Source organism: Hakea prostrata, chromosome 2 (assembly GCF_041222555.1).
Source record: "Hakea prostrata isolate BN-2017 chromosome 2, UWA_Hpros_2, whole genome shotgun sequence".
NCBI classification, from domain to species: Eukaryota; Viridiplantae; Streptophyta; class Magnoliopsida; order Proteales; family Proteaceae; genus Hakea; species Hakea prostrata.
This window is the reverse complement of record NC_142601.1, coordinates 36,457,171-36,474,471: the sequence shown is the minus strand read 5'-3', so window position 1 is coordinate 36,474,471 and position 17,301 is coordinate 36,457,171. Positions and strand designations below refer to the sequence as shown.

The following is a 17,301-nucleotide window of genomic DNA, read 5'->3' as shown; positions in this document are numbered from 1 at the left end:
CTGTGGACCAAGTAGGTAAGGTAGTATGGGTTACTACGGACCAAGTAAGTAGGTAAAAGACAATATGGGTTACTATGGACCAAGTAGGTAGGGTAAAAGACAATATGGGTTAATGCGGACAAAATAGGTAAGGTAAAAGATAGTATGGGTTACTGCGGACCAAGTAGGTAAGGTAAAAGACAGTATGGGTTACTATGGACCAAGTCGGTAAGGTAAAAGACAGTATGGGTTACTGCGGACCAAGTAGGTAAGGTAGAAAACAGTATGGGTTACTGCGGACCAAGTAGGTAAGGTAAAAGGGCAACATAGGTAAAGATAGGTAATGATATTATTGTAGAATGCCATAAGTTGAGGGCAAAGATCTTCACAAATAATATCCATCAGCACATCTTGAGTAGATATAGAATAAGGTACCATTCTCCCCTTCACATGTAGTATTACACGTGGACAATTAATGATGACCAGTGACAAGCATCTTAAAGTATGAGCACAAAAGAAACCCAACAAGGAAAAGTAGCAGCCACAGAGCAGTGTATTATTCACCAAGAAAGCTGATCAAGCAGCAGAAAATCGTCTCACAGGACAAAGTCTTGTTCACCAAGGGGGGAAAAAAATTCTGGACCACTGCTAACCCTTAGGCAGCAGCAAATTAGATTAGAAAAAAAATATTGAACCAGCTGTTTCAAAACAAACCTCATCTTCTTCTTCATGAGACGAAGTCTTCAAGGCAACGAAGGGATCGAATAACCAGCAGCAAGTACTGGAGAAGGATCAGGGGTTTCAGATGACGATGGCAGGTTACGAAGGTTCAACAACTGTTTTCTCGGTTGCAGAAACAGAAAATTAAGGAAGTGAATTCCAAATGCAGCAAAAACATATAAGAATCGGAAACAGAGAACTTAGCCACAAGAGACCTAGAACCAGATGAAGAACTCAGTCTGAGAAGAAAAGCAATGCAGATTTAGGTAGGGAAATCAAGATGTGGTCAACATATCAGGAGATGCCTTAGAATCAGCTGTGACAACCAAATTATAGGGGTAGATAACTGAATGGGGGAAAGGAAAAAAAACTGTAAACAGCCAAGCAACACAGTAGCAGAGAGTAACAAACTCTAAATAACTAAGGTAGAGTAGCTTAGAACAAGTGACACCTCATCAGCAGAATTTGGAGGAGGGAAAAAAAACTTCAACTAGTGGTGTCATCAGCCATATCAGAGAGCACTTATCAACATAAATCAGAGACATCATCACAGGTATAAGTAGGCTTCAAGGCCTTCAATCAGGTAGCAGATTCCAGTACAAACAGTAGGCTTGAAACAGCAGTATTCCATGCATGAAAGCCCAGACCTTGAAGCCATAAATAGTTGGAATTAGACCTCTTGAAGATGAACTATTTCACTTTATTGTCCGTCTGGTTCTGCAGCAAGCACAGAGCAGCAAGAGCTGTGGTAGGTAATAAGGGCTTAAAGAGGACTCTCAAACTCAAATTGCAGACGAATATAGGCTCAGATATTTATTGCTCTGATACCATGTTAGAAAACAAGCATTAAATAATCAAAACAACAGTTGAACTTGAACAAATAAAAAGAGAGAAGAAGAAGAAGAGAATAAGAAGAAGAGAAGAGAGATGAAGAACTAGTAGAAGAGGCTCGTGATTCTTGCTTAAGAGTCTAGAATCACAGAGCCCTTTTATTTATAGCTTCTAATGAATCTAATACAACTTGAGAGACAAGTAATTGTCCTCTAGAAAAAGGAAACAAAAGATTACAACTTTAGTAACTTCCTAACTCCTAAAATAGAAAGTTCTGAAAATAGAAACTACCACCAAAATAGAAACTATACTTTCTAAAAACTCCCAAAACTTATGTAGCAAGACTCCCACATTAAAAATAGAACTATAATAAAAACAATAGCATAATACTGTTCACGTGAACAGAACGTGAACAGTAAAACTACCAAATTTACATATACTTCAACACAGAGCAATAATACTACTTTACAGAAGACGGTGAAAAAGTTATAATACTAAGATGGAAACAAAATAAGGTAAAAAGAGTATTAAAATCTACCCAAACCTAGTCTTGAGATTAGTGCTGGATGCTAACCCTGAAATGTTGTTCTTCTTCTCCTTTTGCCCTTTAAGGCTAATTCTAACATGTGTTACGTTGACTTGCTCTTCCTTTATTTGTTTCCTCTTTTGATGGGGAGATCTTGTAGCTCCCAACCTCTCTGATGGGTTCTCAAGTTCCCCATGGATTTCGTTCATAGTTGTCAAGGTGTTGCCGAACATCCAGGCACTTTGTTTGACTTGGGCACCATGTTGTGTCACCTCCATGGATTACCTAGGTGCCATGATCACTATGGATTGCGAAGTTTGTTCGAAACAAGTTAGGTGGAAGTTGAGTACACATCTAAATAAACTGGAGGACATTCGAACTGGATTTTTCAGAATTTTGGATGTGAAAGGGGAGGCTTGTTTTTACCCTGTTCCCTCATATGATGGTGGATTTACTTGTTTTCTCCATGCCCCTCAGGCTGAATATTTACTTGGTCAGGTTGTTTTTTCCCTCTACCCTGTTCAACATGTTTCGTGTTTTTATGCTGCTTCTACAAACAGAAAAATCCTTGGGTGTCAAATGACTCAGGGTTTCCCCCCTTCTTTTGGATGAATGTCAAATCACTGAAAAGTTATTCCCTGAGTATTCTAAACTTGAATTATCCTATTGAGGAAAACTACAAAAAAACCTCTCATTCATGAGGATTCATGAGTATTTATCAAATGTTTTAGTTTATTGATGTAATTGTTTCTCTTTCTACAGATCCCGAAAGGGCCAACTGCGTGGTAACTGGATTGCCTGCCAAGTAAGACATCTTTGCATAAGCAAAAAAGTTTCACATGTAGAGCCGTGAATAGTCATCTTCTTCCATTTAATATGTTATTTCACGGCACAAGAGAATACTTTATTGTTGTTTGTCTTGGCAACCGTTGGGGACTTGATAGATGATTTTTCATAGCTTTTGATAATTGCTAGTCGTATTCATGTTTCTTTCTTCTTAATTGTCTTTAAGTTTTAGTGATGGATAGAAGATGATAATTTTTGTATTATGCCACCTTTTGATGAAATTGTGTCAAAGCTTCTAGCTTGTCACCATTCAACTCTTTAGATGAATTGACAATGAGAAAGAATGATACCAAATGTAAGTATTTCTTGTATGAGTAAGATGAACCAAGCCTCTACCGGTTGGTGGGTGTGTGAATAAGAAAAGCAAATCCAACATGAAAGAAGAAATCTAATAAAAAACTGTTTCCAAATTGTTTCTAATAAATTAGGAGATTGCTATAATATAGGGTTTATAGTACAGACCTCCCAACCCTGTTAGATTTCCTAATTCAGACACTCCACAAGACTGTAAACATATTAAAAGTCACCACAACTGTCAGAACTCTAAGTTCTAAACATAAAAGACCAGTTTACTCTCCTTTTGTTGCTTTCCCTTTCCTCTTTCCTATGTCAGATTTAATTCCTTTTACTTATCTTTCTTCTAGCCATTGGAGACCTTCAATTTGCTTCGACTCTATCTCCATCTTGTATATGTGTACTGGAGAAGGTTGAAAGGGCCAAACTCCAATGGGCTTTGGTTGAAGTTAGGTCTGTATGAGCATACAATAAGAAGGATGAGAGAACCCTTTCTGCTACCAAACATACAGAACTGCATGAAAACAAGTTGAAGGATAGAATCTAAAATTCAGAACAGAGGAAGAGGTACCTGAAAGCTCCAAACCTGGAGCCACACGAGTGAAAGAACTCTGATCAAGTTTCAGTGGCTTTGGGTTCCAGATCTGAGTAATGTTTTATTTTGACAGTTCAGAGGTAAAGGATTTCAGATTTGATGCTAAAAGACCTCAGATTAATCACTTAGTTGATGGGCAAGGTAAGAAGGAGATTCAAAACCCCATCTAGGAGCAAAACTCGAAATTTAAAATCAAGATTAAAATGAACAAAAAGCTTGGATTATCTAATATTAGTTGCTTGTGAAGGTCAACGACTGAGGCTATGGTTTAGAAGGGAGAGAGTGAAAGAAGATTGGAAGGACCAATATGCTGGTGAATGCAGTGAAACAATAGATAAAGAAGCAATCATTGTTATTCTAATTACATGATGTGATATTCTAGCATGTCGTGAGAGAAGAAATAATCGAGAGAATAAAAAAGGAAAAAAATTGGCATAATAGAGATTTTTTTCCTCCCATAGTTTTCTCCTCAAAGAAAGCTTGGAGAGTAGATCTGACAGGTCCCTAGTGTCGTGGGTGTATACTTGCAAGCACAGGAGGCACAGGGAATCACTTGCACCTGAGCACTCTAACTAACAACAAAAGGGGACTGGTGGCACTTGGTGATCAGGGGGCAGCAATGCTCATAAAAAGAGGAGCAGACCTGATTTGGGACAGCTGAAACGCAAGAATTGGGGAGAGGAGAGAGAATTTGTTAGGAGAGGGACTGTTTGGCTTTTGCAAGGTAGACCTGCAAGGGAGAGAATGGTTCTCTCTGGGAGGTAGTAAAGGTGTCTTGTTGCTGAACTGTTCTTATGAAATGTTTATAAACTTATTTCCCCCATTCTACTCTTCCTGTTCTATTTTGGTCTCTGTGTGTGGTAGAGGTTGAACTAACTATGGTCTATGTTACTCTGGGAGTGCATTGTTGTTACGCTGGGATTTGGGAGCTTAACAAGATTAAGGTTCTAAATCTCAGTTTTGACTGGTTCCAACCAGCCGGATATTGGGGATGTCTTGGTTTCAAGACTTGGATTTTCTTTGAGACAACTCAAACCTTGGTATTAAGGCCTAAAAGCTTTTGATTTTGCTTTATTCTTGTTGTGGTACCTAGTTTTGACATTTTGAACCCAATCCATGCATTAGTTTCCATAGCAGTCACTCAAAATAATACTTGTGATTTTGACCAAGTTTGATGTTGGGTTTTTTTTTGGACATAATATTGAATATGATTTAATTGAACCATAAGACCTCATATATAAATCTGGACGACTCCTATGAGTATATATCATGTTGAGGTTTCAACAAACCCAAAATCCAAGACTGTTTAGATCTGACTTATACTGAGGGATTCCAACAAACCCAAAATTGCTTAAATCTGATTTAATTGGTGATCGTGAATTCTATCAAAACCAATGTTTATGAAAATATTGTCTTACTGTACTTTTAGTTTTGTACTTGTTTTTTTTATTGGATTCAAATAGTTTGTCATTTTTTTGGGGGTTGGGGAGGCGGTTTACTTACTTGTCGATAACATCTTAGGCAAATGAAATACATGAATGATGTTAAGCATAAATAAGTGTCTATGGTGTGCCTTTTCTACTTTTTAGCTAGGTTCTCAAGTTTTGACTAGGTCAGTGACCCATATGTTGGTTTATGCTAAATCCTGCAAAGTATGATCAAGACCATTAAACGATGTTGAGACAATGAACTTTTGAACTCCAAAAGTCTTTTCTGAAATTCTGATTCACACTTGTAAAAAGTTGTACTTTTGAAGTTGGCCATACCACTGTGTTTTAACCTCATGGTTAGAGGAGGGAGTTGCAGGCTGTACCACTGTGTTCGTTGAAAAAGAAGCAAAGATTTAGAAAAAAATTATATTAAAAAAAATCAAACATGATTCTTATTTGGTGATTTAAGCACAAGGGTTTATGGCAAGTTCACCTGATAGTAAGGGTAATTTTTCCATTTAAAAAAATTAATCGGATGACATCATAACTTAACTGCCAGATCCAACAGATTGGTCTGATGTGTAATTTACGCATAAAGTTGGGGGTGGTGGTGGTGCCTGTAATATATTTACATTCTTGTGAGGTGTCTCTGAATGAGGTGAATGTACTTGGGTTGTTTGTGCTTTTGACCCTATGATATAAAATGTTAAAGCATTGTTACTTTTTGGAACAATTAACATCAATGATTGATTGAAGTTCTAAACCACTATATAGTTACCATGGACAAAATAAAGCAGTGAGCAGAGTCACATGAATAAGTATCACAATGTAATGCATAATATCCGGTAACAACTAACAACCAAGGATCAAAATTTCGACCACCTTGGTCAAAACCTAGGAATTTTCCCAGGTAATTGCGATCGTTAGTTTAGGCCCTATTTTCATGGGTTTTTGATCTGGTTTTTTGCATAGAGCCTAATTAAAGCATAAAGAATGCAATGGCTCAGGTATTTTGCTAAAACAAACCAATGAAGACTTATCATTCAAGTGGTAGTATATACTTGAAAGGTTCCAAAAAAATAGAAAGGCTACTAAAATTGAACAAATTACACCGGGGTGTGGCATGAATGGATGGGTGAGCTGTGTATGCACTCTCCTCTCTACAGCCAATAATTCATCCACATCAACATTCATATCCTTTGTAATATGCCTACTGGCCGACCTCCCTTCTAATCCAACAGTGGCTTATCTCTTTCCCTAACGCACTCAAATGGGGGATTCTCATCATCATTTTTCACTTCAAAGATGTCTGCCAATTCGACCGGGGCATTATCACGTTTCCATCCCTTGTCCAATGTGCTCTTCCCTCAATCTCATATTGTAGTGTATATAAACAAGGTCTTCTAGCCACTTGACACCCAATTGATTCCAGCTTTAAGGGTGAATGAGGTTGAAAGTGCTCCAATACGTTCACACCTAGTGGCAAAACATGTTTGTGAGAACACTTTACATGCAATCATTGCAACCACCACTCAACTACAAAATTACCATATAGAATTCAATTAATTAGGCTATATATAACTTAAGTATAGGAGTAAAACTAAAAGAGATGATATTTAGAGATTTGGACTGACCCACAATAGTAGTTTTAGAAGCGCTAATATTGCCACTGTGGGATAGAAACTCTAAATGGCATCCTTGAAAGACTTCATCTAACATAAACAATAACTAGATTAGTATAAAATTAAGTAATTAACCAAGTCACTAAATATTAGTGTTCTCACAATCTCACCTCCAAATTGATTACTTGTTCATAAGGACCTGGTTCCATCCTCTCCACTATAGTATGGACTGCATTGGTCAAATCTTGCCTCATCCCAAGTTCATGCTTATAGTGGGTTTTGGGATTTAGATAATATGCTAACAATGAATAAAAGGAAATAGTGAGAAACAAATAATAATAGTAATAATAAGTTGTTGAAAATTATAAAAAATAACCTACTAACTATAAATGCACTAGCCTTATTTAGTGAATGCTGCAACTGCCTCTCCTATCTTCCCTTGATGATATTGAGGAACATCTTGTTATCCTTTGGGTTGACCATTTGGACCTGCTGCTTCATCATGTTAACTGCAGCCCATATGTGTGTTAAAGTTGACTTTTTTTGTTGATCGACCAACTTTAGTATGGTCACCACAGGGTCAAGAACCCTTGCCCCTGTCCTTAGACTATCTTAGAAGCTCACTAGATATGGTGGCTTGTGTTGCTCCCTCCTAGGTTAAAGAACCCTCCCAATTGAACCACTCTTTAGATGCAAACATGGACCTAAAGCTAGCCTTCCTGGTCTCAAAACTCTATAATGCAATCCAATTGGTTGTGAACCTCGTTATCCTTGGCCTAGTCAAGTCACCACCCCACCTTGTTCTCATCAAGTTTAATGCAAACCGATGGTTGTAGATGAAGGTGCTAACCTATTCTGTCCAATCCACCATTCCTTCCACAATGTTCGCTTGACCCATGTCCTTCAGCATCAGGTCCATCATCCTTCTTCATCCCAATCTTGTTGAAGGAGTCCAGAAGAGCTTGTGTGTGAGATTTTCCATCATCCATCTTCATCCCAGTCTTGTTGAAGTTGTACCCGTTATTAGTGACAATCTGTACCTCATGATCTACTCTAACCTCCTGCACTACATACTTCAGCAGCTTGTAGATTGAGTTTGCAGCCTTCTTCTCTTTGGATGCATCTACTAACTCGAGGAACACTGTCCTCCCATTGCAGTATAGAATAAAGTTAATGATGGACTTTCTAGTGGGGCCAGTCCAACCATCACACATCATTGTATGTAATGCCTCCACATAGGCTTTTGACTGTCAATGTATGTCTTCAAGTCTTCCTTGTGTTGTTGCAAGTATACACGTTTGATCTCATATGGGGTTGATCCTAGTATATATTGTATCCACTTCTAGCTCTGCTAATCTAATGAAATATGGGATTATAGTGGGCCCTTAGGCTGTATTTGTTGGGATGTTATAGTAGATTGCCCATTTAGAGAAGGCAAGCCCCACTTTCTCCTTCAGATTCCTCCACATATGTTTCAACTTCTAGGGAGAGATCTAGCTCCTCCTTGACATGCTGGCTCCTCGTAGGCTAGGATGGCTCTCTAGAGGACGTTGCTCCCTTGGTCCACTCCTGCCTCCTCATCTCATTGAGCCTTTGCTGCTCTCTGCTTATCTGCATGGCTCTCTGAATCTATGCTACCTCGCTGACTTAGAAAGCCCATATTATTTTGGTTCCTTCGGATTGAAGTCTTGCTTTCCTAGATCCGGAAGCTCATCTAGGCGAGCATCCTTGAGCTCCTCTTGCTGTTCTGTCTTCTCCTTTTTTCTTTCCACCGCACCTATGTTTTGTCATTGCCACTTTGATCTCTACGAGAACCTTGAGGCATCCAGTAACATTATCCCCTTTAAGTAGTCGCCACTTTAATCTAGTGGCCCCATCTTCTTCAAACTGTTTCTTGCAGTAGCTGCACTTGGTATTCTTCCTATATGTGGTTAGTGGCCTCCTATGCAATCAAGCAATGTCTCCCATCTTTCAAATGATAGTAACCGAACTGCTTAATACAAGAAATGCACACTAAGTGTCTTCAAAAGTGTTACAGGAACTCTTAACAATAAGCCTTCAACAAATATAAAGCATATACTAGATTACTCCCAAAGTTTAAAACGTTTTGGCTTCTTAAGAATTTTTTATAATTATTGTATTATTTGTTAACTACATTATTAACAAAATTTAGTTAAATAACATAAACATCTTCATAAAAATTCACACTAATAATTACATACATGCTTTGCTAATATTCTCCTATTTTTAGGTATAAAACAGAAAATACTTAATATTTTTAATTTTTAAATAATTTCAGAATATATTTGATAATTTTCATTTAATTAAAAATCATCAACCAAAATTAAATTCGACACTATCACAGCATAGACCGAGTGATGGTGTCTCACGTGCATTAAATTCAATGCCATATGTCATGTATACATACTATTTTTTAAAAATACATAATTTAGAAAATAAAAAAATACTTGCATTAATCAAATAATAAATCTAACAATAGACAATCGTAAATCATAGTCCTAGACTAAACATATTTAATCTCAAAGCAATCCAACATCATTTAAGCCATCAACAAAGCAAGAACAAAAAAAATTTGGGAGGTGTGAACAAACCTTGCTTGCAATCTTCAAAAATCTACAAAGGAACAGAAATGGAGGTGAAGGAAGACAAAGGACTGTGAGATTTCGAGTGAAAATGGGGTTGAAACAATAAAAAAAGGCAAACAAATTGGGTGTAGGTGTTGAAACCGGGGAAATTTTTTTGTTGGGCTGGTTTCATCTTGGCCCAGCCCAAAATTGAAATTCCGGAACTTCCAAAATTTGGACTATGGTAACAAGTATACCCTCATTCCACTTCTTTGCCTTTTGTCCCTTGTTCATTAATGGTAACAACCTTTTGCTTGGATGAGTCAAGGGAAAGAAGAATATTGACACAAATATAATTTTGGGATAATTACTGTTGCCCCCCTCTGTTATCGCTTAATTACTACTTTATCCTTTGTACTTTTTGAAATTACTAATTTATCCTTAGACTTTACCTATAATTATTGTTGCTCCCCACCGTTAAACTCTATTAGTTAAATGATGACGTGTCAATTTTTATTTATTTAAAATTTCCAAAATAACCCTAAGGTTTTATTCTACTTATTTATACTTTATATTAAATTACATTATTACCTTAGTAATTATGAAAAAATTAACCGTAATTTGGTAGTTCCTTATTTTTTTAGTTTTTTTATATTTACTTTTCAATTTGGTATTATTTTTAGTTTCTGTTATTTACTTTCCAATTTGACATTATCAATTTTAGGAAGTTCTTACCTCCATTAGTTTTTCATTTATTTACTATCTAATTTGACGTTATCAATTTTAAGTTCTTTTTTCTGAACCCAAAAAAACAATAATTTAGGTAGTCTTTTTTTGGAATTCAAAATGATAAGCATACAAGCACAAAATTGGTACTTGATTTGGTTTTTTCTAAATGATGATAGTATTGTGTTTTGACTTTTTAATTCTAGAAGGACAAAATAGACATTAAACATTCAAATGTAACGGTCTTTTAACACCGTTAGAACTGAGGGGGCAACAGTAGTTACCCATATAATTTTTCCTATAATAATTTGTATGAAACAAGATTTAACCTGCTAGAAATAGTTGACCATGTTTTACTTGGGTGATGGACCTTTCTTTGACAATAAAACGGTTGAATTTTTTATGACTGCTACAGGTACCGTGACCCTAAGACAGGATTACCTTATGCAACAACAGAAGCATTCAGAATTATCCGGGAACGGTACACCCTCTTTCTAATTTCCTATGAGACAATGTCTTTTTCTTTTGGGTCATAATTATTTCCATGTCCAATAATTGAGTTCTGTTTTTAATGTTAGTGTCAACTTGGATACAACTGGATGGAATGACTTAGTAGGAATTGCATTGTGGATACATTGGCTAGTTGGTACTATGAAGTTATAAATGAATGAGATCAAGTCTTGATTACAATTCTCCTTGATGAAGTGAGATGCATTTAGATCACCTAAGTAATCTTATTTTAATGAACATAAGCCTGGGGTTGGGTGGTAGTACACACACACAGCCCCCAATAATATATGTTGTGCGGGCTTGTATTGCATGAATCTTCAATGTAATTGGCTACTCAACTTTTACAGATAATAAGGTTGCTTATAGGGTTAGCTTTAAAGTTGTTTTGGACTTGTTCAATTGACTGGTTCTATGTGTTGTAAGTTGTGGTCCAGTCTAGTGGTCTAGTTGAAGTTTGTTATCTTCAATTTTCATTGTTAGTAATTGTCAACAATCAATTTACATCAGTTTGGAAACTGATTGTGCCTTGGACTCCAAACAGAGGGAACCAAATCGAAAATCTCCTAATTTTGGAACACATTCTGATTTTTAGATCTTGCTGCTTCCTTCTAGTATGCCCAATAAAGCAACCCAGGAGAGCCTATGATTTTTGCTTCAATATGGGAATTGGTGAAACATGAATCGAATATAGCCCTTGATACCTAAAATCGTCTCCCCAAGTTTCAATGGATTTGAATGGTGGAATGTGGAGATATTAGGTTTCTTAGTTTTAGAGGTTGGGTGACAAAAACAAGAATTACCAGAGCTGGTCTGTTTAGGCTTTAGTTTGGACCAATGATAAGGGAAATGGAGGTGGATGGATGGCTGGAATTTGTGGTGAAACTAGTGGCTAGTTTTGGAGATGTGGCTGCTCTTCGTATACGATGGGGGAAAAGAGATCAAACTAGGGTTTAAGGTCCAAAACAGAATATTAAAAGAAGATGAGAAGGAGAATTCTGTGGGCTACCAGTTTCACCTGATTGGAGCCTTGTAGATGGGTACATTCAGCTGGAAAGTGAAGGTTGAAATCGGATCTTCAACCAGCCACAGGTGTTTAGGTTTGACCTCACCTCAAAACCCTTCTCAGCCTTGGGTCTTCAATTCTCTATTGATAGATCCAGAATTTACTAAACAGCACAAGTGGAGATACTCAAAGTTCTTATTCAATATTCAGTTTGATCTGTCCCCTTTGAGTCAAGGAGACTTTTATACAAACTCGGGGTTTGAATTCCTACTAGGATTTGAATTCCCAGTGTGATTCTAATGTGACTTAATCTACTCGAGCTCTTTATAGTTAGACATGTATAAGGACTGCATTAAAATAATAAATCAATGCATGTTAAAAAAAGAATCGCATATTTGATATGCCCCTCAAGTGGATAGAATTAGGATTATCATTCTGCCACCGGTCCTATCAAGTACAATAAAGAACTGAAAAAAGTAGTAAATTAGCTGCTACGCAGCAACCCTAGCAGGTTCTTTTGGCCTTCTACTTGGTCTAGGACCTTGAGGGTTTGGATATTGCATTCTGATGCCCCTATGTTAACTTTTCTGCATTTTAGAACTATTTTGTCAACTTGGTAGGGAGAATTAGCTTGCTTATTCATGGTGACCTGTGGTGTGTTTGAGTTCTAATTAGATTTAGATCTATATCAACTTACATATGCCCTTTTATTAGTCTCTGAAGTGCTACTCTCTTTACACCCCCTAGGACTATAACCACTTGCATAACCTTTTCGTTTCTGTCCTAAGTTTTGACTTCTTTCTGTTTTTGATTTTTTTTAGATCCTATTCTGGACTATTTGAAGCTTTCCGATCTGTCTTACATTGACTATGTTCTTCCCAAGTTGACACCGAGAAAAGGGGGGGGGGGTGAACCAGGGTCACAAACTCTCCTCTGAAACTAAGCACTGACCCAGCTTATGGTAGCTTCTCACTGAATTAACTGGCACAGATGCTTGTACCTCCAACACATGCACATTTCTGTGTACACGCTCCAGCCAGATTCGAAGACTCTGCCGACTCTGTGCACCCATCTTGCAATTAAGGCACTTCAAATATAAATAGACAAACAGAACACAGGATATATACATTGTTCAATGAGTTGCCTACTTCTATAGGGTAACACCTTACTTGGGGTTTTATATTTACTCAATACAGAAAGCACATTCAACTGCACCTACAGTTCTGGTAATGCAACACCTGCTAATAAGGAGTTCTAAGTTTAGAGGTTACCCATTTGTAGTCTCCTCTGCTGGATTTCACTGCGATCACCAGATGTGACTGAAATCTTCAACTAGTTCTATGTAAGGAGAGACTCGAATGTTCAAGTGTTTTAGAGCATCAAACGCCTGTTCGCTTCTTCTTTAATGAAGCCTCGTGACATTGTATCTTTCTTCTTTTATGAACCTCAAACAGCATAGCATTTATTACAATACTTTCAAGAGTATCTCAGTGGATAATTGAAATCATTTGATGTATTTCACAAAGTGTTCGGAGCTTTAAGTCAAGAAATCCATGATTCTCAATAAATAACCCGTCTCCTTTGTCTCTCTTAGAGGATAGAGCTCCTTGCTTGAGAAAACTTGACTCACCAGGAAGGGAGCTAGGATGAGGAAGATATCCTCTGTTTGTGTTGAGCCAATCATGATTCATAGGCCTCCAAGTGGAATTGATGATGCAAGTGCATAGATATGTTGAGTCCATATGGAATTGTAGGGATCATAGTCGTCACGGCAACAAGGCAAGACGAGGTGATAAGAGTGCAAAACCAAGGGGACAAACCAAGGGGACACCAGGTCGCCTTGACCCAAAAATGGGCCAAGAAGCCTGGGCATTGCCTTGACAACTTTGATAGGGACTATAGGGTGTATGAGATTCACAATAATCAGTGCTGTTAGATGTGAATAAGGTGGGATGTCCCTCTTAGAAGCCATCAAATTGAATTCAAGGCTAGATAAATTCATGGTCATAGAGCGAATTGGAAACATCTATTAGGAATCTTGATTTCTCTTTCACAACTCATGTGTCACATCAAAGTCGGATTCGTGGTGAACAGTCCATCACGAGGCAGAGGTGGCAATTAATGTTTCACTTTCTTATTGATGGACTTCACTAAACGACCTTAGCCATTGATACAAATTTTGAATTTCAAGTTAAATGGGATGCATAAGATCGGAATTTTCCACTCTATGTAATAGAATGTCATTTGCTCTTTAAATCATAGCCAAATACAATCAGACCACATGGCATAATCTGAGATACTTATACACCATTAATTTAATGCTCCCTACCAACGAGGGAGCTCAAAATAGAATCTAGTCTATAACATCTTTGTTACTGCTCTGATTTGAGCATTGTTTCTGGCCAATTGTCCATGTCAATGAGTACTACCAATATAAGTCTGCCACATTAGCAATCTCCACACAAATTCGCACAGGATTCTGAATTTCAATTATTGATTCCGTGTTCCTGTGCTACTTGATGTAATAAAGAACGTTCAGAAAGGTCAATTGGGCTCTGAAATCCTTCATTTTGGCCCGTGGATGCATTCTATAGACATTAAGCTTCTTATTTTTGGGTTTGTTGATGTAATGGGCCTAATTTATAAGCCCATAAAGTGAGGATAATGGTGGTACACGGGATTAGGTATTACATTCAATATTTGCTAGTGTTTGAGTTAGATTAGGTACTAAGTTCTTAGATTGAATTCTGTTTTGACTTTATTTACCTTATTGAGTCTTTTAAAGTCATTAATAGGTACTTAGTATCTTTATTGTGCATCCCCTACCAATTAGATGATGAAGTGCTGAATTGAATTTTGTTTATTGTTGTCAGTGAGGTACAATGACACAACATCCAAACATTCCCCCATCTCTCTTATGTAATTTCTTCTCCTTATGGTCACTTGGATGTCTAACCAGATCAAACCTTCTTCTCAGCAATATAATCTACTATTCTCTTCTAAAACTGTGAATTGAATCATCCACTTCCCCCCTAAATTTCTTAGTTTTTCCTTTCAATTTTCGTACTCCCCCGAAAAAAACCCAAGTTTCAAGCTTAGATCTACATGAATTTGACCATTAGGATAATCCCAAACTTTAGGGATCATCCACATATAATATTACTTAACTTCTCTCCAAGTTTCACCCCATTCCAATAGCTTTCTGTCCCATATCTCAAGGACTTGCCTGTTCTCCCATGCACCGATTGCTCCAAATCTCTCTAGAACTACCTAACCACCATAGCCTATGTTCTTATGTATTCTGATCAACTGCCCCTAAAATCTTATAACCCCTGGAAACCCTTGATGTTTGATTAAGATCTTGGGAGATTAGCCCCTAGTCGAACGTCTTCAATCCAGGGCTACATGATCGATATTCTGTACTCGTTTACTCCGTCTCAGTATAACTAAGCCACTTCTGCCACTTCTGAGTGTGGTTCCACCTTTTCATAGTATATTTTTGCCATTGTACAGTATAAGCTGCATACTTTCAATATAAAGTGCATACAAAGTCATTTAATTTATGCGACACTTGGTTTTCAAAAATGACAACTCACCATAACCTGTACCAATGGGCCAACAAATTGGTATTAGAGTTGTGATAAAGCATAGTCCATGAAACCCGTATCCGCCAGAACCTATGTCTGGGTTTTTGGAGATGTTTCAATGACTGCTCGATCAGATAAGAACCAAGAAGAACCGGTTTGCTACCCCGAGGGTTTAAAATATATTTCTTCTTTCTCAATACGATACGATGTAGGCCGATACGTATCCATATTGGTCACTTTCGGTATGTCTCTTTACTATTTAAAAATGGTGTACCAAATTGTATTGAAATGTCTCAATTGATGTGGGGTTATATGACATGATATGATTGATGCATCTCAATGCCATCAATACTCCTAATATGGGGTTAAGTGGCTGCATTAATACATATCGATGTGTCTCAGCTAATATAGGTCGATACATCTTGATACATACCAATACTATTGACACATTCCATACCATAAAAAATCATTTTCACTCACAGACTCAATGCAACTCCTAATCTAATGGGAAACTGAAGGAGAACTCTCAACCAAGAGTCTGAAATTGTCATTTAAGCTTGGTTTTTTGTTTCTTACTTTTGGACTAAATAACTAATGAAGGAACTCTAGAACATCATCCTTTGATCATCCAATATTCTTCGTAGCTAACTATCACTACATGTAAGAACCCTCATCTTTTATAACATTATAATTTAATACACTTGTTTGGTTATGCATTAATTTTCGTCCTTGTGTGTTGAATGGCCGAAGAACATTTGACTTGTGGTAGGAATACACAGGTAGTCTTTATTTATGTTAATAAGAGAGTACAAAAAGAATAGAAACTCCCAGTGTGGGATATTACATTATATTATCCTAGAGAAAATTCTACCTCATTACTCAAAATTACAACACTCTCCCTCAGGTTGGTACATGGATGTCTATCATGCCCAACTTACTAATAATATGATCAAAAACTTTAGTGTTCAGACTGTTAGTAAATACATCAGCCTTTTGTTTTCTAAAGAGACAAGAGATGCATGTAAGACCAAACTCAATCTTCTTATTGATGAAGTGCCGATCGATTTCTTCATGCTTAGTTTTATCATACTGAACTGGGTTGTGTGCTATACTATGTTCTGACTTGCCATCTAGAAACTGCTGTATGGGGACCTTTATTTCAGCACTTTGATCCTAGAGCAACCCTTTCGGCCATAACACCTCACAAATGCGTTTGGCCGTTGCTCTGAACTCAGTTTCAGCACCAGACCTAGCTACAACAGCCTGTTTCTTACTTTTCGGAGTCACTAAGTTTCCTCCCACATAAGTGCAATACCAGAAGTAGGCTCCTATAATCAAGACACCTTGCCTAGTCTACATTTGTGTAGGATTTATACTTAAAGGTCCATGAGAAGAAATTAGGATTCCCTTTCTAGGTGCTGTCTTTAGCTTTAGGTACCTCAAAATTCTGTAGACAGCATGTTAGGTGAGGGGTATATTGATCATGCATATGCTAGCTTACTAGGCTAACTGCAAAGGCTATGTCCGATTTGGTGTGGGATAAATAAAAGAGTTTTCCTACAAGCCATTGGTAACTGGCATTGTCCATTGGTTCTCCTTCTTTGGCCTTCAGATGTGAGTTAGGATTAATAGGAGTGTCGACTGGCTTGAATCCTAACATCCTTGTTTCTACTAGTAATTTCAAGTTAAACTTTCTCAGAGAGAGAGAGAGAGAGAGAGAGAGAGATACCATTAGAAAAATATGAACTCAATACACAGGAAATTAACTTTTCCATGTCTTCAGTTTCAAATTTTGCTCCCGAGAAAGCTTTCGAGTTTGAAATCTCTAGTGATAACTATATCGTCTACGCACAGTAATAGTACAATGATGTGGATGTTGATCATCTTGACAAATAGGGTATGATCTGCATTACTTTTCCTATAACTAATGGAAACCATGGCCTTGTGGAACCTTCCAAACCATGCTCTTGGGACTGCTTCAACCCATAGAGAACATGTTTAAGCTTGCATACCTTCCCATGAGTTATTGTTGTAGTTTATCCAAGTG

At 37.3% G+C, this 17,301-nt stretch overlaps 1 protein-coding gene across 1 annotated transcript in view; it reads left to right on the top strand.

Annotated features, from left to right (window-relative positions):
• Positions 1 to 10,635, top strand: part of SWC2 (DNA binding protein SWC2) — a gene marked incomplete at its 3' end in the record, with an annotated part of 39,314 nt that extends 28,679 nt beyond the window's left edge. Inside the window, 2 exon segments of the mRNA XM_089144584.1 lie at positions 2,819 to 2,861; positions 10,570 to 10,635. Coding sequence (XP_089000710.1) covers positions 2,819 to 2,861; positions 10,570 to 10,635 — 109 coding nt within the window.
• Positions 10,636 to 17,301: the final 6,666 nt, after the last annotated feature.